This window comes from Carica papaya, chromosome 5, assembly GCF_054855325.1.
Source record: "Carica papaya isolate Zhongbai chromosome 5, ASM5485532v1, whole genome shotgun sequence".
Taxonomy (NCBI): Eukaryota; Viridiplantae; Streptophyta; class Magnoliopsida; order Brassicales; family Caricaceae; genus Carica; species Carica papaya.
In genome coordinates this window covers 4,058,417-4,081,218 of record NC_142313.1, presented here as the reverse complement: position 1 = coordinate 4,081,218, position 22,802 = coordinate 4,058,417, and the positions used below count along the sequence as shown (strand labels likewise).

At 33.9% G+C, this 22,802-nt stretch overlaps 4 protein-coding genes across 4 annotated transcripts; 2 read left to right on the top strand and 2 right to left on the bottom strand.

Moving 5' to 3' along the window:
• Nucleotides 1-1,319: 1,319 nt before the first annotated feature.
• LOC110819517 (phospholipase A1 PLIP2, chloroplastic-like) lies at nucleotides 1,320-5,317 on the bottom strand. The gene is made up of 5 exons (XM_022048753.2): nucleotides 4,385-5,317; nucleotides 3,235-3,717; nucleotides 3,020-3,079; nucleotides 2,213-2,629; nucleotides 1,320-2,126 (listed from the first exon to the last, which is right to left on the bottom strand). The coding sequence occupies exons 1-5, from the start codon at nucleotides 5,051-5,053 to the stop codon at nucleotides 1,554-1,556; spliced, it is 2,202 nt and encodes a 733-aa protein (XP_021904445.2). The 5' UTR covers nucleotides 5,054-5,317; the 3' UTR covers nucleotides 1,320-1,553.
• A 2,480-nt stretch (nucleotides 5,318-7,797) lies between these two features.
• On the top strand, nucleotides 7,798-13,140 carry TAF13 (TBP-associated factor 13). Its single transcript, XM_022048718.2, has 6 exons — nucleotides 7,798-8,036; nucleotides 10,294-10,418; nucleotides 10,532-10,569; nucleotides 12,176-12,235; nucleotides 12,314-12,388; nucleotides 12,758-13,140. Exons 2-6 carry the CDS (start codon nucleotides 10,313-10,315, stop codon nucleotides 12,866-12,868), a joined length of 390 nt encoding a protein of 129 aa, XP_021904410.1. The 5' UTR covers nucleotides 7,798-8,036; nucleotides 10,294-10,312; the 3' UTR covers nucleotides 12,869-13,140.
• A 373-nt stretch (nucleotides 13,141-13,513) lies between these two features.
• ATERDJ3B (DNAJ heat shock family protein) lies at nucleotides 13,514-17,782 on the bottom strand. The gene is made up of 10 exons (XM_022048853.2): nucleotides 17,466-17,782; nucleotides 17,200-17,348; nucleotides 16,927-17,059; nucleotides 16,153-16,264; nucleotides 15,527-15,643; nucleotides 15,275-15,361; nucleotides 14,467-14,526; nucleotides 14,307-14,384; nucleotides 14,139-14,210; nucleotides 13,514-14,042 (listed from the first exon to the last, which is right to left on the bottom strand). Exons 1-10 carry the CDS (start codon nucleotides 17,534-17,536, stop codon nucleotides 13,884-13,886), a joined length of 1,038 nt encoding a protein of 345 aa, XP_021904545.1. The 5' UTR covers nucleotides 17,537-17,782; the 3' UTR covers nucleotides 13,514-13,883.
• Nucleotides 17,783-19,442: 1,660 nt separating this feature from the next.
• LOC110819468 (transcription factor MYB12-like) lies at nucleotides 19,443-22,215 on the top strand. Its single transcript, XM_022048678.2, has 3 exons — nucleotides 19,443-19,907; nucleotides 20,202-20,331; nucleotides 20,936-22,215. Exons 1-3 carry the CDS (start codon nucleotides 19,775-19,777, stop codon nucleotides 21,972-21,974), a joined length of 1,302 nt encoding a protein of 433 aa, XP_021904370.2. The 5' UTR covers nucleotides 19,443-19,774; the 3' UTR covers nucleotides 21,975-22,215.
• Nucleotides 22,216-22,802: the final 587 nt, after the last annotated feature.

Below are 22,802 nucleotides of genomic sequence, written 5' to 3'. Positions count from 1 at the left end.
AAATGATCTAATTAATTTTGATGCTGGTGACGAGTAGGTATTGCTCTAGTTTTAAAGAAAATAATCAAATCGATTGAGCTTGATCTTTCGACCCAAATCATATGAAGAAAAATTTTAGAGGTCGCGTTGGGAGAGGGTTGAATTTTCACTAACGAGAAGAGAGAAGGAAGTGGCCAAGTTTTGCATTGGTGGATGGGATAGACATCAATTTTGGCCTTCTTTGTTATTGTTCTGTCCACTCACACCAAACCTCTACATTTCTTTCTTGTCTTTTGCCTTCTTTTTGCATGTTTCTCTTTAAATTTTTAAAATTAATTTGCAAATTCATTACCTATTTTTGTTTTGTTTTTTTTTTCCCCTTTTTTGGTCTCTAAACTATATGTTCTTAAAATTAACAACTTGATTATTTTCAATTTTGTTAAACGGTTAACTTCTAATTAATTTAATGAATTTTAACTTAACGGTTATCTAAATTTCAGTTCACGATATATATTTAGATTTTTAACTTTTATTTAAAATAAAATTAGTATGTACTAAGTTGTACTAAAAAAATTTACCTTAAGTTAGCAAATAAAATTAAAAAAAAAAATGAATCCAACGCGGTTAAATATTTGCTCTACTTATAAATACACAAAATTTTAAATTTATAGATTTATATTCTCTCCAACCATTGACTTTAAAATGAAGAGCATTTTTAACCATTCTCTATATAACTAATTTACTTTATTTATAGTATTAAATTAAATAACATATTCCAACAAAGATTATTTATTTATTTATTTATAAATTTTTATAAACTTTTATTATTTTCCTTTTTTTCCTGTCATCTTTATTCATTTACTAATTTAAAAATATTAATAACCCAATTAAGCCAAAAAAAAAAAAAAAGATTCTCTGATTTGGGAATTCTACATTGATATTTTGTTGTGAAGGCATTCTACACGTTTTAAGAAAGACTCAATTATTACAGAAAAGGATAGCGATTGATACTTCAATTAATGCAATTAATGGCCACAAAACCGGTGCGTTTTAATCAAATATCTTGTTTTCATCAATCTGTTGCTTTCCATATTTTCATTTTCCCACTGATATATTTCGTAATCATGCATCGACTGAGCTCAAGAAAACCCCCCCCCCCCCCTCCATTAATTCCCTTACTAATAATTCAACCACTCCTCATTTTATTCTTAATTCTCACAGTAAAAAAATATTCTACCCCCCATTTACCTTAAAATTTTACCAGGGACAGATGATAGCTCCGGTAAAAACTCCTTTCTGGGTCAAGGAGGTTATGGGATTTAGATTATAGCAAATAAAAATTAAATAAATTGTTTTAGCTATTTCCTTTTTCCCTTTATATTCCATTTCCAATTATTTCTCAAAGTCCTTCTGTCAAGAACAAGAATACAATTTGAACTTTTCTCTTTTGGCAAAAGAGTCAAGTCAATGAATAAAGAATCATCTAAGCAAGCTGGCAACCCACATGCCGCCTCCACCTATACATTCTTCTAAAATTCAAAGTAAACACTAAGTGCCAAACCAAATAAGCTGGCTTAATTGAAACTAATCACGCTGCATGTTCCCAGCAGAAACAGCCTTGCAGGTAACAAGAACACAACAAGCAAATGCATTTGCTGTGACGTCACGAGCCGGCTGAACTGCTTCAATGATTCTCTCCCGGTTTGTAGGATACCAGAGAAGTTGAACTGTTCTTGTCCCGCTTTAACAACGGGCCTCCCCATAATGATCCCGGTGCTAATGCTGCTCGGGGCCAATAGTTGCCACCAAACTTTGCGGCGGTACTCTCTTTTGGCCTTCCTTATGCGATTTAACTCTTGATGAATTATGCCCCTAACTGAGATTAGATAAGAATTCATATCGTGATCTCTCTGGATTGATCCTTCAGAACCATATGCACCACGGTCACTTAGTATCTCTAAAGGGTGTGGTGAGTTTAAGAATGCCATCTCTGCAGCTCGGAGATCTTTCTCTGAGGATTTGCTGCCTGAAAGTGGATAGCTTAGGAAGTACAAACCGCTGCCAGAAGGAAGAAGTTGATGATGTGGAGAGAATTTCTCCTCTGGTTGTAAAATCAGAAGCTCTCCCATTGGGGCAAACAATAGTTTCTGTAGATAAAGATTAGCATGAGCTAGGACACAACGAAACTTATATCTAAACTAATATTTTGCATGATACATAATTGAATCAATACCTGATTATTGAGACAAGGATGATTCCGAAAGTTGCCATTGACGGCCTTCAGAAACTCTGCAACATGATTAGGATAATTGCAAGAGAAGGCACGGGGCACAATGTCTCTATGCATTGTAATTGCCTGAACATGGCTGCGAGGCAACCCAAGTTTTCGAAGAAGCCAGTCACCTCCACACATAATGCATGGTGAACCAAATGTTATAACTGGAAGTAAGGAGGAAGCCGGTACTTCACCCCTTATAAGCAACATGAGATTTACAAGGAGTGACAAGCTTCCTCCTAATGAATGCCCAGTGAATCGAAAAGTAGCACGGTTTCCATGAGATTTAAGGTGGGCGCGGACTTCAGGCAGCATCTGTTCATAAATTCCTTTCGCAGCCTCATATATACCTCTATGTACAAGAACATCCAGATCCTGAAACAACAAAATGGATCACATTCATAAAACACAATTTGCCAAATTAATACATTTGAAGACATGTAATCCATAAAGTGTCAGACAAGTTTCATTTATATTTCCAATGTGGGTTTGGCAGGGTGGTTTTAACAACTTCTTTTCTTGCCAAGTTAAGGGAGGAGTTCTTTTCTTTTTTTCGCAAGTAAAGAGTTAAGAATAGTTAATCGATTATATAACTCTAGTATCCAAATGGAATGTTTGGAAGAGTTAAGAATGCAAGTGAAACATAGAGAAATTTACTCTGAATTTACCACAAGCAGATGTCTGAGTTTGCTACATATATATCTCCTTTGAAATAAATCAAAGACAGCATTTTCAGTTTTCAGGAAGAATTATACAGGAAATTACCTCAAACTGAATAGGTTCAAAAAGTAAATTTGCTTTCCAGGATGCCAACGACTCGGACCCCTGCAGGAAACACGGTAAAGAGAAGCGTTCAATGCAAAATGTACAAACTAAGGAACCACAACAGTTCAAAGTCATGAAATGGATCTTACATCATCAGGTGAACAGCAGACTAAAATCTGGAAATGCCACATGATATTTCCAGAGGTATTTCTTACCTGGATCACAAAAAATCTTGAGCCATTCAGATCGTCACAGATGAACCATTCACAGGGTGATGACTTTGTTGACTTTAAATCATCTGCAACAGCCTGCTTTACTTCCTCCTTTGCAGCAACAACAGCTGTCACTGAGTCAGTGGTAGCCATCAGATCAGCCACATCTGACTTCATAGCAATGTCACCACTTTCACTCGTGGTTTCAAGCAAGTTCTCAGTCTTCCAGGATCTGAATGGCAGTATGCTCTTTGTATGAGAATGCAGATAAGAAGCTGCTGAGGCTGCTATATGATATGCAGTAGAGGCACTTATCCGATAACCACTTCTATTCTGCTCCCTGTCTTCTAGTTTATCGTTTGGGAGAGATCCTTCTTCTTCGTTTTCAACTGAAACCTCATTTTTATCGGCTTTAATTGCCAATTCTCTCTTCTCTATTGATGAAGTTACAAATCGTAGACCATGATATTTCAAGAGATTTCCTGGCTAAATTAATCAAAAGAAAAAAAAAAACTAAGGCATGAGATGGGTATCAATTCAAACCATGAAACCAGGGGTAGCCTAACAGAGAATTCACATTTAAACTACCAATTCCAAAATGCCTCAAGGAAAACATCAAATTTACAGTTTCAGGAAGATATATAACAAGTATTATTTTATGCCCCAAGAAAGAAGGCTTAAATGTTCAATAAGCAACAACTGAAGAAACCTTCGTAAATAAAATTCCTAACAGAAATAAGCTGGATATATCGTAAGTTATTTTGATTATTCTACAAACTTTTCTCTTCCTGATTGATTCTTAATCCTCATCACGCACATTTGGTCGAACATGTATAATGTAATGCTGTGGGACATTGAACTAGCACCATGATCTGTTTAAATGCAGCTACAAGTTCTTTCATAATGCACATAGGAAATTCAGCTAGATCTCCCAAATTCCAAAAGTAAAATATTCAGTTTATGAATATTATATACAACTCCAACTTTTATGGATCCAATGAATATGATTTAACCATCAATGAAGCTCAAAAAAGGCCATAGATCAGCTACCTATCCCAATGAAGAGCAGCATTAAAACCCAACAAGTCAAATCAGATATCTTACACGTTCAAAAACATATATAACCAAACAAGAACAAGTGTTGAATCTGTACCTTGATTTTTGGAATTGAGTACGCCAAGTTCCCCAGGTAGGACATTTTGGCATATAGCTTCGCTTCAGATAGAGAAGCTCTCCTCAGCATGCTCGAAAACGAATCTCTATCAAACTGCAACTCTTTTTCGTCGTCATCATCATCTACTCTACATTCATCACAAACCCTATCACTATCGTCCCTAGAGGCGTCACCATTACAATCGCTTTTATCACCATTAACGATGCCATTTATCCCCTTCTCTCCCTCCGATTCCCCCCCACCACTCTCCCTCTGTTCCTCGTCTTTCCAGAGCGAGCGTAGGTACAAAATCTTCATCACCCAGTTCCCATTTCTCTCCTGTGCGGACCCAATCTCTCCAATCTCGCTATCCTCAACGACGCCCCTTCTGCCATCTCCGTTATCCACCAGAACGGCGTCATCCAGAGCAAGCCCGTTATTTCTTTTATCCGTATCCCTTCCGCCCAGCCACAAAGACTTTAAAGGATACCTGAAAGAGAACCTCGACGACGCCGCTTTCTGATGCTTTGCCGCGGGCGCTGTTTTATCAGCCGCGGTCCGGCTCACCGCGGTCACCTGCGGTGCACAAGTACGGATATCGAGCGCTCCACCGACAGAGATCCTCGAAGCAATAGCATTAACCCCCGTGTTCAAGCACAGAGCATCCATTTACTCTTCTTGTTTGCTTTCAATGTCCGTTTGAATGTATATGTAAATGTTTCTCCCTCGATCAATATATAGATACAACTCTGTTTGAATGTATATGTAAATGTTTGTTTCTCCCACTCTTCAGGCGTTAACGTGCACCCACAAGCTTTGAATTTTCAGGCTGTTGTCCTCTTCTTGCCGTTTCTTGCTCGATCAAATCTTAAAGAAAGAGGACATAACATATGTACACGTTTATATACATATAAGAGTTGGAGAGGAAATAGAAGATGGAAAGGGAGTATTTAAGGGGAAGAAGAAAGAAAGTTGGGGACCAAACAGGTCACCAACCTTCAATTGACATATTTACCCCTGCAAATAAAAAATTAAAAAATCCATAAAATAAATAAATATTCTTCTTTTTTTTTTAAAGTTAAATTTTAGTCGTTGATCGGAGGACATTTCCTATTTGACTATTTCCGGACGATTTCGTATTACTCACTTGAACGGCATCGCAATTGCCCGTATAGAAGTCGGGCACGTGGGTGCGACGACGTCGTGTCGGGTACGTGTTGTAGCCAGCCGGATCTAAGAAAAGTGGGACCCACATACGACAAATAGTGGATATATTACATATGAGACTGCCACGTCAGGTTTACAGATGAACTATAAAAACGCCCAAGTGACGTGTCCCCAAAAGCTCCTGCCTTCTCCTCATTATCCTTTCGGTGGCGACTCGTGTCGTTTTGGGGCACTTTTTTGTGTAGGCCAAAATATTTATAAAAAAAAAAAAACGTGTTATTGAAATAATATTTTAAATAAATTTTCGTGTAAATTTTGCGTTTAATACGGAGAAACGCCAAAAAATATAGGGTAATAAAATCTAAAAATACAAATTTAATTGAAAGCATATTTTTTATAATAATTTGTTTAAATATTTTAAAATGAGATGAGTATACGAAATTATAATTTGGGCCAGATTAAACTATAAATCAGGCTGGACCAATGATAATTAAATTCTTAAGTTATTCAAGTTAACGTGTTCAATTATTTTTTAATATTGAAACACATGGACTTTTAGTTTTTTTTTTAAATAAAAATAAATAAATATAATGCTACCTTGCATTTTTAATTTATTTTAATTATTATAAAAATATTTTTTTACTACAAAATATAATATATTTAATAAAATTTAACTTAATTTAATCACTGAAATTTTACTAATACATAAATAAATTATATTATAAATTATATTAAATAGAATATTATAAATTGATCTATAATATATCTACTACTTTATTAATATTATGTTATTAATAAAGTTTAAATTTATAACGTTTAAATATAATAAATTAGTTTTAACCACTGTACTATAATATTAGTAATAAATAAATTTTGATTTTGATATATTTTTTTAGTTCAGTTTCATATGAATTTGATTAGAATATGTTATTTTGAATTAGTATTGAATTACACCAAATTTGTCATACTATTTCAAGTATATTATACAAATATACTAAAATACTAAATTAGTCTTTTAAATTTTTTTAGAAAAATTTTGTTTCTATACTTCTAAAAATATTATAAGTTAATTATTGACAATTAATGCATAATAATATTATTAGTTAAAGTGTCATGTTGATCATTTTAGATATGTGATATATTATGATATTAGATGATAATATTTAATGACATAACAGTTTTAATATATAAAAATTTAATGAACTGATTATACTTAATATAAACATGATTAAAAAAATAAACTGAAAAGAGTAATATATTTATTATGTTAATTGAATCACAATGGCTTAATAAATATGGATTACAAATATAATTATGGTCATTATTATTGGTGTTCATGGCATAATTAAATAATTTTCTTTATTTTATTTAATAGGAAATGGTAATTAGGCGTTCATGTTTTATTTTAACATGCACTGATTAGTGTTCAACGTTTTGACTCAACTTTTATCATATAATACAACGGTGCAATGAATAATTAATTAATTTTATTTTATTTAAATTTTATTAATAATGTTGAAACATGATATGATAATTATGATTTATTTACTATCACATGGGATGGTAATGATTTGGCTTAACTTTTATTTTATTAATATAATTAAAATAATGTAATTTTAGTTTATACAATCACTTTTTATATTTTACAAAATTTTTAAATAAAATTTGTAGTTCTTATAATTCATGTTATTTTTTTTAATAAATTATGAATTAACAAAAATTCAATTATACATACATTTTAAATTTTTTATTAAATCATACTTAGTATTTGTCACGAGATTAAATTTTATTTAAAATATAAATTTTTTTATTTTATAAATATATTATAAACAAATAATAATTAATCCGTAATTTTTTATTCATCAGTCTTATAATTAAATTTATTATTTTATTAATAAAATTTTAATAATTAAATTAAGATTTATTTTAAATAAATATTTTATAATAATTAAATTTTGTCGGTAGGGTATCTAACTACGGATAAATACCATATATGACTATTTATTTCATAAAATATAATGTGAAGTTTTATTTAAACCAAATTAAAAGCAACAAGATGTTTTATGAGAAAAATGAGATCAATTTCGGTCCATTTAGTTTGGTCTAACCCGATACCCTTTTCAGATCACAACCGGACCAAGCTCAATATGTGAAAAAATTTCGGGTTGGGCCTGGTCTGGCCCAACCCATTTGGTCAGAACCGGGCCTTTAATGGGGAAAGAAGGAGAGATGGGAGGCAGATAGCGAGAGATTTCATTTTTACCTCTTGCAATATTTATTCTCCTAAATAGAAAACCCCCATACTTCTGCAACTATTCTCCATCATTCCTGCTTCTAGATTCCGGGTCCTCATTGCCACCGCATAGAGCTCCATATCGTGTACGTTCAAATCTACGTGCTGTCATCGTCCACTGCCGTATTTTCCAGGCAGCCAGTATTTGCTGATTTGCTTCAACATTTGCTCGTGAATTTTGCCCCTTCGCGGGTAAGGTTTTTAATTGCTCAGCGAACTCTCCTTACTTCAATAGTCTATCGCTTTAATAATGGCAGTTTCTGCTTGTTGATACGACGTGCTTGATTTTTCGCTCCTATTTTCATGTTTAATTAGTGAGAGAAGTGATTAACTGGAGCTTGGATTTTTTTTTTTTAATATCATCTCATTTTTTTTTATTATTGTCTTGTCTCTTCTCTCTCTCTCTCTCTCTCCCTCTCCCTCTCCCTCTCTCTGTCTCTTGCTGTCTTTCGTGACAAAGAGTGTTTTGGTTATTGATTAGTGGCTTTACAAAGTGACGGAGGTTGAGCTACTGTGGTGACTTAAGTCTGTCAATTGAGTGTTTGATGGGATGCTTATGGAAATATATCATGATTCGCCCTCATTCTATGGCCTAAAGTCAGCGCGTGACTTGAAGTTGCACTGTGTTGCTCTTCCTGTTGACAGTGTTTTTATCGTGCTTTCTGATCGACCTATGCATTATCTGGAATTTTATGAGCTTCCGTGAATTATGTTTCTCATGTTTGTTTGACGTTTGAGTAATTTTCAAATTAAGATGGGTTACTAGTTTGTTTATTGATGTGTCATTGTTTTGTGCGTTTTTTTGTTATGTTTCTGTAAGCTTGGTTTTCAAGTTTAGTAATTCTGAGCCTTTCGCTTGCTTAAATCTTCTGGGTCCTGTGGTGGACTTTATTCTGGTCTGTTTTCATCCTAAGTTTGCTTAGTTATGTTTCTGTTTGAAGTTCCACATTGGTTCTTAGCTTGTTTTTCGGGTTTCCATATAGACCTTGTTTTCAGCATATTATCAGGTTCTTTCCAGGTTCTACTTTAGTGGGATATATTAGTTTAATCGGATTGCTCATCTTCTTTCCTCTGGTCCCTGAATGACCTGGTGTTCTTTTCATGACGTGATATTTTAAGCTACCAGGTTTCAATTGGTCTACCAATTTGAGATTCAGTTAGATTTGTCAAAATTTTTCTTTTCCACTGTGTCTGTTATGATTCAATTCAGTCTGGTTAATTTGAATGGCTGAAAGCTCATGTTATTTAAACTCTGTCAAGGCATCTTTTCTTGTGATTCAGTTCTTTCTCTCCTCATCCATTACTATTTAGTGGTTTAATATGCTTTATCTTGTTTAGGTATGGTTTGTACTTTGCTTGTTGCATGAGGTTTCGGTTGAGTTCTTTGGGCTTTGAATTAGGTTTAGGTTGTGAAAGGTTTTTTGGTGCCTAGGGAATTTCAAGGCACCCTATTACAACTTCTTGAATATTATTTGGAATCTTATCTTCATTTACTGTTGAGATCTTTCTTTCCTTTTATTTTTGTCTTTAAAATCACCATTCAAATACAGTTTGCTAGTAAGCAATTGAAGAGGTTGCTATAAACAAAATGATGAGCCTAAACTTGCCTCATCTTTCCCTCCATTAATATATTTCTTAATGATCAAGTTCTTTTAAGTGTTTGCAAAATTTCTTTAATGATTAGGAAGGAAACATTGAATTAAATTTTGCTATCTTAGTCATTGCTTTCTTTTCAATTTGATTTGTTTATGTGAAAAATTTGAAGTTTGTTTTTATTTGATCTAGGTTGTGTTCAGTGAGTATTATTTTGAGGCAAACTGTCCGGCATTTTTTTCAATTAATACATTCTTTAAGTATGATTTCAACATTATGGACATGCTTTTAGAAGGGCAATAGAATTCTATTTTCTGCTCTTGAAACAAACAGCAATAGAGGTCAAAACTTTCGAAGAGATTTTGTCTTCAAGATATCTTCTGTCCTTTGGTAGACAATATGTATAATCTTTTATCTCTTGTCATTTGGTTTGGACTGTTTGGTTCTTATAAAAATGGTGCATACTATGTTTCCTTTCTTTTTCTTTTAATTTTTCTGTGAACCTTTCTGATTGCTGGCACTCTTCAAAAAAGCTGTCTGATCAGACGTCAATTATTTCAACAATTTTCTGGTATTTCACATAATAGGTGAATTTTATATGTTAATTGAGGGTTTCTTTATCCCTTTTTTTCCTTCGGTTCCAAGAAAATTTAGGAAAGAGAAGTAAATTTTAATTCTGATGTTGTTTTTGGTTCATTGAGCAGTCAGTAGGTTTTTTTTTTTCTTGAAATAGAAGTTATTGAAATGTTTAGTGATTGATGAGCTTTCTTTATAATTATAATTTTTTATTTTGAGAAATCTTTATAATTGTAATTTGATTGCTGAATGAAGTTAATTTCTGTGATTTATATTGAAGGATAACTTTTGGATAGAAGATGAACAACTCTGCACCACCATCAACCTCAAAATCAAAAGTCGGGTCATCATCACAGCCTGCTGAAACTTCTTTTAAGCGTAAGCGGGGAGTCTTTCAGAAAGATTGTAAGTGGTTTTTTCATTTTTCTCCTTGTTCTCATGTTCATGTGCGCATGAAAATTCTTAAGTTCATTGTCTGCAGATTGTGAATTATTATCTGACTTTGTTCTCTGCTACAGTACAACACATGATGTATGGCTTTGGAGATGATGCTAATGTAAGTTCTACCTTCCAATTTAAATTTTTTTTATCTTTACACGGTGATATAAGGTTGTTATATCTTAATTGAATGATTATGTGCTGTGAGATTTTTGTCCATTGTTTCCCTTTTTCTTCCCTTGTTAATTCTCCAAAAGATTGACAAAAATATGAATATGGTGGTTTTTGCTTTTCTTTTTTGTTCATCTGTGATCATGTGAAACAATCTTCTCTTAACTGCTGATTGATATTGGCTCTTCAATTTAGGTTCCAAAGGAAGATCGTTTGACCTCACTCTTTTTCCTCACCCTCAAAATTTTGAAGTGGCCTAGAAGTTTATAACTTATTGACCTTTTCCTGTTAACAGTGGGATAGTAAAACAATCTGGCAAGTTAAAGAATGTCTGTAAGAAATTTCATTTCTTTTATTCGAGTTTTATACTAATTTGCATTCGGCTCTTTGAGGAATCAATAATTAATTTGTAGACTATTATCGTGTGTCTGGTTTATTTCCCATTAAATTCATAGTTAATTCAAAATTTCAAGTTTCATAGGTAGCTGTAGTGTGTATAATTAGAGTATAATTTGTTTTGCTTAAGGTTCTACCGGCCTTGATTTTTTTGATGGTAAGAATTCAACTCCCATCTCAAAAGGTAGAAATTGGATTCTCAAGATAAAAAAATTCAAGGTGGTTTTGATGGTAACTCAAGCGTAACGAATTGTATTATAATTATGTATATTTAGACTAATATGAAAATTAGAAAATACTAATTTATTAGGAATTAAATGAGAAAATACTTTAAAAAAAAGGAATTAAATGGGAAATAAACCAAACACAACCATCTAGTATTCTGTTTTCCTCAAAAAGAAAAAGTTAAAAAAGAGCCTTCTAGTATTCTGTACAGTAATCACCTTGATAGCTAATGCTGTCAGTGATATGGATGATTTTCGACTTATTATAATGAATATTGGGTAGCTGAATTTCTAGGAAAATACTCAAGAGAGCCATGAGTTCTCTAGTTGTATGGAAGAAAGATTTTGTGATGGCATGAAAACTTTATGAATGATATCTCTTAGTGATTTTTAACTGGGTTTGATTGCTGGGAAACCAGTTTGTTCATTTGATAGTCAGTTATGACTTAAATGCATCACATCCTTTGAGGACAATGTCACACAGAAATGCTTTTGATAGAGGAAGAAAGCCAAGGAATTATGAGCCATAGTCATGACAACTCTGATGATATACTATAGGCACCAATAGTCCGGAACTTTTCTGTGTTTTCATTAACCTCTGAACATACCCAAACTGCTTCCTTCACCTGTGGAAAATTTTGTTGAGTTTTACTTCCGCGAACCTTGCTTGATTTATAGTTCTCAATGAGCCACTTAAAAGTATGGAGTCAAGGAAGTCATATAACATCAAGGAAGTCATATAACATCATGTATACAGGCATGTACATAAGAGATGTATACATTGAGGTGCACATAGAGAGGCATGCATGAAGGCATGCATGTGTATGAACCTGTCTGTTTTTCTAATTTATTTTTTTTATTTGTGAAAATTGTATGGAATGAGTTTCCACATGATTCTTTCACCTATTAACTTTTCTAATTTTTCACCATCAGCCACTTCCGGAGACTGTGGCGCTTGTGGAGGATATTGTTGTGGAATATGTCACAGATTTGGTAAGTATTTTTTTGAGTTAGCATCTCTTTCTTTGAGTGAGGTGTACGGCAAGCATGATTACCTGCATTTCCATGCAGGCACATAAAGCCCAAGATATTGGATCAAAGAGGGGAAAGCTATCAGTTGAGGATTTCTTGTATCTGATTAGGAAGGTATTCTTCATTAGTGGTTTCTCTAATTCATTTGCAATAACTTAATATTTCTATCTAGTAGTTGATTTTACACCAATCAAGTTCGAGTTAACTTTTGCATGATGGAATCAAGTGCTTTACAAACTATCAATTTCTCTTACAGTAACTGCCCGCAAAATTGTTTCAAATGCTGATTGAGGTTTTCCTGAAGATTTTTCCTTTTTTTGTTGCTTTAAAAATGATTGCCATCCACAAATATGATCATCTTTCTTGTTTTTTTTTTTCTGTATCTACAACCATTTGACAAACAGATTTGTGATTTTTTTGGCTATAAATGTTTCGCATTATAGACCTGTGGACTGACACAAATCAACCGCTTTGAAATTGTAGGACTTGCCAAAACTTAACCGATGTACGGAATTGCTGTCCATGCAAGAGGAACTGAAACAAGCAAGGAAGGCTTTCGAGGTGGATGAAGAGAAGCTGGCATCAGGGGAGTGATACAACAAAGATTTAGTCTTCATATAATGTAATTTCTGTTGCTCCGGTCATGCATTCCTGTGAACAAAATCATTGAAGCAACTATGGATAATAGGTCAATTACAGAAGTTGTCATTGGTTCTAACTTTGGCGTTCAAGTAGTGCGCTCCTTGTAACTTGTAAGCAGTTTTAATGGGAGCTTTTAGTTCCTTCCACAAAAAGCTATCTGCTGATAGTGGGCTTTTTCCAATGTATAATATCTTTATGAAATGTCAACGCCCTATTAGAGTTCATGTGCATTTAGAGTTAAGGGGCCATAGGATCGGCTCCTGAACTCCGCCGCAGGAGGTTCAGCTTTAGGGACCAAGTTAAACCTAGACATGATTTGTTTACACTGTATGACCTGAACAGTTACCGAGAGAAATCTATTCACGAAATTTTTTTTGGGAGGACAAAATTCAGATCTGCTTAAACAACAATAAGATGAAATAATTCATTGTAAAAACAAATTAAGAGATAATTATTTCAAATTATATTACTTGCAAGTACATTAACGTCATTGAATTTAATTTTTGTTTTCAATTAATGTCTTCTTATAAATTGATAATCAGCATTAATAACACGGATAGTCTAAGTGCCAATGTTAGCACCTACAACAATCAAAGAAAAAAAAAGCAAAGAGAATGAGCTTCATTACCAAAAATTAGAGTTCATATGGAATTTCAATTTCATCTACATGTTTCATCCTGATTTCTGAACAAATCACCATAACATATATTAGCTTATCTTTAGCAGCCAAAAAGAGAAAAAGCAGAAGGTTCCTCCATCGGCAAGACCTAGCAGAGTGTTATACAGCAGATACTTTTAGGCAGTTTGACTACATTCTGTTAATGAATGGGCAAAATTTAAGAGGATCTAGAAGAGAAAGGAATCCTAAACTGCCTGATTTTCTATGTAACCTGATCATGTTACAGTTGGAACTTCTTTGGATCCAGCCCATAAGAAAAAAAAAACAAAAGACTTAGAACCTTACATCCTAGCCAAGCACTGCTTTGATCTTTGACTTCTGTTCCTCCGTCAGAGATGTGGGGAAAAGAACTTCATATGTAACATAGAGATCTCCTTTCTTTGTGCTGAAGTGCAATGGCATACCTTCTCCTTTAAACTTCCTCACTTCCTTCGGTTTGGTAATTCCCTAAGAATAAAATGGCACCAGATAAATTGTTGATTCTTTTCCATTTTACACTGTTCTTTAATAATCAAATCCTAGAAAAAAAAAATTTGTGCTTACCTTGGAGCTGATATCTACTAAATGATCATCTAGGTGTTTGATGGTCTTCTCAAAACCAACAAGAGCTTGAACCTAATCAAGATTCGGGAAAGTAAATAAACAAGATACACCATATTTTCAATTTCATTTCAATTAAAGGTTGAATGTAATATGTCCAGGAACTATTACCAATGTTATGGTGACTGTTGTGTGTAAATCATTGTCTTCCCTTCTGAAGCGATCATGAGGTGCGGTGCGAATTCGGAACTGCATAAAATACACTTGTTATCCTCTATTATAAAACTAAACAAAACAATAGCAAGCTTGCACACCAAAGTCAAAGACTCACCTTTAGGTCTCCAGGTTCACCATCTATTATAGGTTCTCCTTCTTCATAGAAAACCACTTCCTGTAAAATGCCAAAGAAGAGAGTTTAAAAGTCCAAAACAGTGAAAGGAGAGAAAAAAGCATCCTTTGAAGAGGCAGCTTGTAAATAGATTATTTTGCGTTCCCAAGTGAAGGGCCAAGAAAACTACTTCACGTGGATAGAGGGTATAAATAATAAGCATATGATAGATGTAATCTGGGAACTCAGACCTTGCGAAGTGGTACCAGTGCACAGGCCAACATAGTTAACAGTACATATGAAGCTAGAAAAAGCAAAAAGATGTTCTGACAGAGTCTACACTACAGAGGCTTGATAAGATAATGTCTCTAACGACACCAAAAAATTTCAGGGAAATTAATTCTTATTTCCAAGTCTCTCAGAAACTTAAAGAGGCATTCAGGGATACTGCAAAAAATAGCAACCATAGCATTTTGAGTATAAACTTCAAAGATGAGCAAGTACCCAAAGAAACTCCAATAAAAAAATTGGAGACTGGAAATATACATAAAAGAAAGAACCATTCCTCAGGCTATAATCAAAAACCAGAATGATTATTGAGCTAATGCAGACAAGCTTCAACGAATCTTATGTAGGTATAATCTCAAATGCATTTGTAAAGAAGAGGATCTTAATTGCATTAAAGGAGAGAACAATTAGAATCTACTTTTTTTTACTCAAAACAGGGATGCAAATATAAAATAATACAGGATAATGATTCCTCCATATAGCAATAAGATATGTGTCAGACTAAATTTTGTAGAAAACATACCTGTCCATCTTGCATTCCTTTCTCAATATCAACTGTAATGAAATCTCCTTCCCTTACATATTTAACATTTTGGCATTGCTCGCAAACCTGAAAGAAACAAAAAAGATTTTTTGAAGGTTCAGTGATGTAACAGTTGGCACAATGGTTGAGACAGACTACATTTCAAAAGAAACTGTGCCAATGAGTTTGCCATAGGAAAACTAATGACATTGCCATCATTGGCACCCTTTGCATAAAGACAAGTGATAATACCTGCTCTGTCATCTGCTGGAACATTCCAGGACCAATTTGCCTGTGATAGACCTCATTCCTGCAGTTACATTTTCTTTTGCCGGGGGCTGGCTTGAGTACATTTTTCTCCCTCCAAACCTGATAAATCCCAAATAATTCCAATTTCAATAAAACAACCATATACCTAACTAACCAAAGTCTCTCTTTACTTTCCTTGACCATACCTAGCAGTGAAAATGGCAAAAGAATATATAGAGCATTAAACTTTCTGTCAATTCATAGTAGTAGAATTAATTTCAGTTCAAGGTTTATTGCCAAATATAGTTGTATAGGCAATAAAATCTCATAGAATTCTGAAAGTTCTATTTCATAAAAAAGGAAATAATTCAAATAGTTAAATCTTCGAAGTTCCCTACATCTTGGAACTACATCCATAAACAAACATGGCACTATATTGCACACCGATTTCCCTTTGTGAACTCTTCTGTTTTACCATGTTAGTAATCGGCAAATAAGATTAGAATATCATAACTGATTGCAAGTTTGCACCAAGTAGTTTGTGTCTATCAGTACAGATCACAATTAGCAAACGAAAACTGAAAGTATATAGAAGATTTACGAAGTTAAAGTTTAGAAACAAATGTTACCTTCAGTGAACCCCCCATGTATAAATCTTCCAGTGTTGCATCTAGTTCAACAATCACATCATCACCCTTCACCACCTTCTCTTCCTCTTCCATTGAGCCTGTACCAAAGAACCTAAAAGAGAATTCACCTAGTCAGAAATAACATATTAGGACCAAGAAAACAATAACTTGAAAATGATCAGTAGGTTTATTCTAACTTATGATAAGAAATGAGGCATGCACATAAAATACACAACATTTCATCAGGTATTATGGTATCTGTATAGAACATGCACAATCCCAAAAAAAACAGTTGCAAGCAGACAGTCCAAATCATTTCCTTTTTGAAAGAACAAAAGGATAGTCCAAATAATTATCACTATGACAATTAAAATCTGTATAAAAATTATGATAGGCATCTTTCAATCTTTGAGCATTCTTAGTAATGATCAAGGCAAGCATGGAAGACAATAAATTCCAAATCATGCTCGCTGATATAGATACAAGAATGGGTGGTCAAAGCAACAGGTATAACCATTAGTGCAACCAAAATATCCTTCATTTCTCCAAATTTCATGTAAACAATTATGAAAGCAAGAATTCGGAAAGCCAGGCAATTTCCCTTTCAATTTCATTCATCTATGAGAATATAAACAGTTTGGTCGATGAAGATAACCAAACTCATAAATGGCGCAAACTAAATAGCATCACTAACTGATCAACCCACTCATATCCGTAATCAGTATCAAGATGGTTTATGCAATTTAACGTATAAGCAAAACACATTCAACTTACTGGCCAAAAATATCTTGAATGTTAATACCCATTCCTCCACCTCTACCCCCATTTGCTGCATGCTGTTTGAGTCCCTCTTCTCCGTACCTATCATATATACCCCTCTTCTCGCTATCCGATAACACCTCATATGCTATTAATTAATCCACAGAAACCACTCAGTAAGTGTTACATAAACAATTTGAGATAACGAGATATATTTTCAATCAAAACCAATTACAGCCCAAAAGCTAAACCGAGAAACAAATCAGTGACGGAAACGAAAAAGTTTACCATTGTTAATCTCGGCGAAACGCTTGTTGGCCTCTTCGTTACCCTGGTTCTTATCGGGGTGATACTTCAATGCCAGCTTTCTATACGCTCTCTTAATCTGGTCGTCAGAGGCACCTTTCGGCACTTGCAGAACATCATAGTAACTTTTCCTGCATTAAAATTTCAACATCTGTGAAAACAAACACCAACACTGCAATATTCCGTATCACCATAACCATATACGTCCGCAATCGTAAGCAATGTCCAGACATAATAGAGGTGCTTACGCTGAAATGAGGGTGAAAACGTAAGAAAGAGCGCATAGCAGGAACAGAAGCCTCGCCCCCGGATACGCCATTGAAAAACCAGGCACTAATCAAGATCAGGAGAGAAATGGATCTCTCCAAGCTCTGAATCTAGTGCTCCTTATGGATCTTGATTTCGCGATTACAGTGAAATTGTGATCCGAGACGGCTCTATGATCGTTTGAAACAAATATAGATCGCAAGTTTTGCAAAGGAAAGAAAATGAAGGAACTTATCTTTCGTGTGCGCGAAGTCCCCCCTTCCAAACTGGGGCGTATGGAGTTCAAAAGCTACGGAACACGATGACTGGTCACTACGTTTTTACAACGTGTTCTTTACTGAATCTAGCCAATCAGAGTAAGCTTGTAGCTATCGTAACCAATAGAATTAAGCCACGTCGGCCGTTTATTGTCATTTTTGTCATGCATCTCTTTCCCGGGCGGTCATCCTGCGAGGATGATCAAAACGACGTCGGTTAAACGCTCCAAATGACTACCTCTAAATGGGCTTGGTGTTAGTATTTGTCGTGGCCCACTAAATATGAAACCTTAAATTAAAAGCGTTCGGTCTGAATTATCAAAAGATATGATTACATCCTCTCGGTTCAAAAACTAAAGATCAAGGAACCAATCAGTTTCGTAAGGTCTCCGTTCGATTCTAATTTTTTTCTTATAATAATTATGGTTAAAATTAATTTATATAATTTTATAAATAACTTTTATCACTCTTTAAATAAATTAACATTCAATATTTAATGCAAATATTTAATATGTAAGTGTTAGTCAAATTCACAGCTACTACATAATTGTATGATTTTTTTCACCCATATCTAAAATTAACGTGTACCAACTTTGTCTAATACTAACTATTGTAATGTTAGCAAGTCAAGTATTTGATAAATTAATAAAGTTAGACCGTTGTAATTCAATTAGTATAAGTTTTCATACAATAGTTGGTACCGAAGCATTACTTAAATTCTCCTTCGGTCCAACTTTTATTTTGTAGTTTTGCAATAAAAAAGATAAAAATTCGATCAAATGTATAGAATAAAAAGCACTTATATAATTTCAAATATATTTTTAAATAAAAATAAAAATTAATTATTGTTTATATTACAATTACTTATTTTTATCGTAATCATAATAGTTTATTGGAAGAAAAAATATAACTTAACTTTAGATCGACTGAATAAAAAATATAATCTAACTCATAATAAATTTATAAAATGGTAAATTTATAATATTAAAAAAATACTAAATATCTTGATATAGACCACCGTTTTGATATAATATAGATTAAATTGAGAATTATAATATTCTTTGTTTGTTAAGTAAATTTTAGCTTATATAATTCATGATAAAAAATAGAATAACTATCTTTTTTGTATTACTATTATTTTGTCACGTTATATTTATAATCGTCAAACTTTATGCAATATAATATCTAAATAATTGAAGTGATGAAATAATACAAGCTATAAATAACAATGATTGTGATAATTCTATACAATCTAGATACCACTCTCTTAGTGAATTAAATGATGTAATTAATTTTCTAACAAATATGGAACACAACGGAGATCTCTAAATTAAATTGAGTACGTACTAAAAGACAAAAAGAAAACCATAATCATGAATATTTTGGAGCTTACCGACTCTCATATCAACTTATAAAATACGAATTACTTAAAAAAATTAAATTAGAGTAAGTATGAAATAAATTTTAAAATAATATAAATTTGCACTTAAATTTATTATAAATATTTGTTAAAAATCATGAAAATTAATTTCTTATAAAAAAAAAAAACTGAAAACTTAAAAAAGGAGAAGTATATTTATGAACAAGTGGGAAGATGAGAGGGGGTAGATGAGAATAATAAAAGCGAAAGACCGTAGGTGGTATAAACGGGAGGAGAAAAGTGCAAGTACGAGGGGCATCAACGTGGGAGAAACGTGCCCCGTCACTACGCTCTCGACGGTGGAGATGCCACGACTCTTCTCTTCCTTACCGCACGGCGTGGCACAATCTCTCGCCACACTTACTTCCCCATCACCGGCCCCATCTTTCCCCTATATAATTATATATATATATATTTATATTTTACCCCAATCCATACTATTCTTGCTGTAGCTATACCCAAGTCAAAAATCCCACAGAAAAAATTATTTTGGGCTGGACTATATATATAGATATATATATGTATATAGGTATAGGTGAAAATCTCTGGCATTGTTGGTTTCTGGCCTTGGTTTGTCTCTGTTGTGTGGGTGAGGTATAGAGAGAGTTGGGGAATGGGGAGAGCGCCGTGTTGCGAGAAAGTAGGACTCAACAAGGGGAGATGGACGGCGGAAGAGGATGAGAAATTGACTAAGTACATTCAAGCTAATGGTGAAGGTTCTTGGAGGTCATTACCCAAGAATGCGGGTAATTTTGCACACACCCACACTTTATTATAATCACCCATTTTATCCTTATACATTTTTTATCGATTATAATTCAAACAGTGTTGTGCTCTACCATGTCATTTTTAGAGTTTATATTTATTATATTATAATTAATTTTTACGTATAATCTAATTGATAAATGTATGTATATGATCCAAAAAGATTTAAGAAAATATTTTGTTATGTTAAGATTGTGTTATGGGATTAAATTTCTATGTTTTTTTTTTTTTTGTTGGTTTTGACTAAATAGATGTTTGGTGTTTTGTTTCTGAAGGGTTACTGAGATGTGGGAAGAGTTGCAGACTGAGATGGATAAACTACTTGAGGGCTGACCTAAAAAGAGGAAACATAACTACTGAGGAAGAAGAGCTGATTGTTAAGTTGCATACTGCTTTGGGAAATAGGTCAGTCCATTAACCTTGGAAAATAAATATATAAATTGATTAATTTATTAAATATTGGAGAATAAAAAGATTTATTAATTTTTCACTTTTACCAAAGTAAATAAAAATTATGATTTTACCAGCCACGTTCGGAATAATTAATTTTTAAACTTATTATACTTAATATTTATAACATAGTTTTTTTACATAGATTAATTTTTCATTATTAAAAAAAAAAAAAAAGAGAAACAGAAACCATTAATGCAATACATGAATAATATAAAATTAAATTCCTTGGTTTTCTTTTTTGGTATGTGCTCTCTTTTTCATGGTATCTACGTGGGGTTATGATGAGTTACCATTTAATACTCCGTTTTGTAAAGTATGGAGTAGTAGTTGGGAAAGAACTAGACACCGACTGGTTTTAGGGACCTTTCATCCTCCTTAGGTTTTGAAAGTGACTAAACAAAATTAAAATTAAAATTAAAATTTAATACTATCAAGAAAATAGGTTCACAAAAAGGAAATGTAAATTGTGGTAAGTACGTGCTTATCATAGTTGAAAAAATATATATATTTCTATTTATATGAGTAAATTGAAAAGAAAAGCTTTTAATCATGGCAGATGGTCGTTGATAGCGAGTCATTTACCGGGACGAACGGATAACGAAATAAAGAATTACTGGAACTCCCATTTGAGCAGAAAGATTCACAGCTTCAGGAAGCTTATTTCAAACGAAACCCTTTCCATCATCGCCGACGTCGCAAAGCTCGCCGCCGCAACCAAGCCAAAACCCTCCGCTAATAAACCAGGCAGTGGAACCGGACGGCCGGCAAAGAAGAAGCGTAAAGCTCGGAATGCCCAAAACGACGTCGCAGCGAAGCAGCCAGAAGCGAAGATACCTTTGGCTTCGGAACCCACAGTGTCATCATCATTGCCATGTCCCCCCACTACTCCAGACCTGGACGAAGGTGCCATGAGAGACGTGTACTGCTGCATGAACCTGGATCATCCGTGCGCAGAGAGTGATACGACGTCGTTCCAGAACCCAGCTGGACGTTCAAGTCCCTCTCGAGACAGTAGTTGTACAGGCCATGCAGTTGCAGACGACAACGATCATGGAATTCTATTGTGTTCTAGTGAGGAGAGAGAACAGGCATTAAATGGAAATTCAATGTCGTGCCCAGGCAATGGTGGACAGAAAGAGACGGAAACTCTGTCGGGTCCACACGACGTCGTCATTAATGGTGATGATGATGGGATGTTATGTTTTAACGAGCTTATGGGCGAGGAGCTTTTGGACCCAGATGAGCTTTTGACAGTAAGTGATTATTCTGCGGTTGTGCTTAATGGTGATGATCAAAGGACAATAATGAGTAGTGGTAGTGGTGGGAATTGCACTATGACCAGCTCCTCTTCGTGCTCCTCAGAAATTTCTTGTTTGGATAACGAGAAATTTGATTTAGGTAACAACTGGGAATGGATTGATAATTATCTTGAAGGGCAAAATGGGATTTTGGACGTCGAGAAAGACGACATGCTTTCTTGGTTGTGGGATAATGACGATGGAGCAGGAATAGGAAGCGGTGAAAAAAGTAATATTAGTTTAGATGAAAGTGATTTTGATAAGCAAAACGCCATTGTCGCTTGGCTTCTCTCTTGAGTATTGATGAGTGTGTGTTATGTCTTGATTGTTTTTTGGCAGCTAGGTTTTGAACTAATGGATGAGTGTACAAAAAGTCAATTGTGGCTTCTTTGTTTATTTGTTTAGTCCCCAACATTTTTGTTAATTAATGGGTTTGTTTGTTAGTTTTTGATAAAGATTTATCTAATGTAAATGGTTCATAACGGCTAATTGTTACTTCTGTTATTATTATTTTTTATCAATTTAGTTTATGTCTCAATTATATTATATGTTCAATTAGTTCTTATATTTTTTTAAAAATATTTGATTTAATCTATTTTTGTTCTTAATTTTTAAGCAAAATTTATTTACACACAATAAATTTTGATTGATATACGTAAAATGTCATGTATAAGTCAGTCCAGACCAATTCATAATTAAAAAAAAAAAAAACCCTACATACATCCTAGCCAACACAACCCTAAACCCTAAGCTGAACGTTTTAGGGAGAGGATAGAGAGAGAGGGATGAACGGGAGGCAAAGATCTAGTGTGACCGGGTTCACCATAGGCATTTCTACACCGGATAACAGCATGTGCAACTGCGGCAAGCGATCTATTCTTATTGCACTCACCAAGATAGTTTTACTCGCTCCTGAACTCTGCGGCGAGTTCAGCCACCACCTTCGGGCCGTAGCTGTTTGGTCCCAATCAAAGCTTGAAGAAAATAAGAAAAAGACTTTCTGCTTGAGGTGAGAAAGAAACCAGAATTTGATTTAAATTTTTTACCTCCTTTCCATCTAAAGTTCCAGGCTTTAAATAGCCAACAAGAGATTACAAGATAATGAAAAATTCCTACATTTATGAC

Coding starts and splice junctions, on each gene's coding strand:
- TAF13 (XM_022048718.2), top strand. CDS start 10,313: ATGAACAACTCTGCACCACCATCAACCTCAAAATCAAAAGTCGGGTCA. Junction 10,570..12,175: donor GCTTTGGAGATGATGCTAAT/GTAAGTTCTACC, acceptor TTTCACCATCAG/CCACTTCCGGAGACTGTGGC. Junction 12,389..12,757: donor TCTTGTATCTGATTAGGAAG/GTATTCTTCATT, acceptor TTGAAATTGTAG/GACTTGCCAAAACTTAACCG.
- LOC110819517 (XM_022048753.2), bottom strand. CDS start 5,053: ATGGATGCTCTGTGCTTGAACACGGGGGTTAATGCTATTGCTTCGAGG. Junction 3,718..4,384: donor ACTCAATTCCAAAAATCAAG/GTACAGATTCAA, acceptor TGATTAATTTAG/CCAGGAAATCTCTTGAAATA. Junction 2,630..3,019: donor TTGAACCTATTCAGTTTGAG/GTAATTTCCTGT, acceptor TTGTTGTTTCAG/GATCTGGATGTTCTTGTACA.
- ATERDJ3B (XM_022048853.2), bottom strand. CDS start 17,536: ATGGCGTATCCGGGGGCGAGGCTTCTGTTCCTGCTATGCGCTCTTTCT. Junction 14,385..14,466: donor GTGAACCTGGAGACCTAAAG/GTGAGTCTTTGA, acceptor TATTTTATGCAG/TTCCGAATTCGCACCGCACC. Junction 14,043..14,138: donor TAGTAGATATCAGCTCCAAG/GTAAGCACAAAT, acceptor TTTTATTCTTAG/GGAATTACCAAACCGAAGGA.
- LOC110819468 (XM_022048678.2), top strand. CDS start 19,775: ATGGGGAGAGCGCCGTGTTGCGAGAAAGTAGGACTCAACAAGGGGAGA. Junction 19,908..20,201: donor GTCATTACCCAAGAATGCGG/GTAATTTTGCAC, acceptor TTGTTTCTGAAG/GGTTACTGAGATGTGGGAAG. Junction 20,332..20,935: donor CATACTGCTTTGGGAAATAG/GTCAGTCCATTA, acceptor TAATCATGGCAG/ATGGTCGTTGATAGCGAGTC.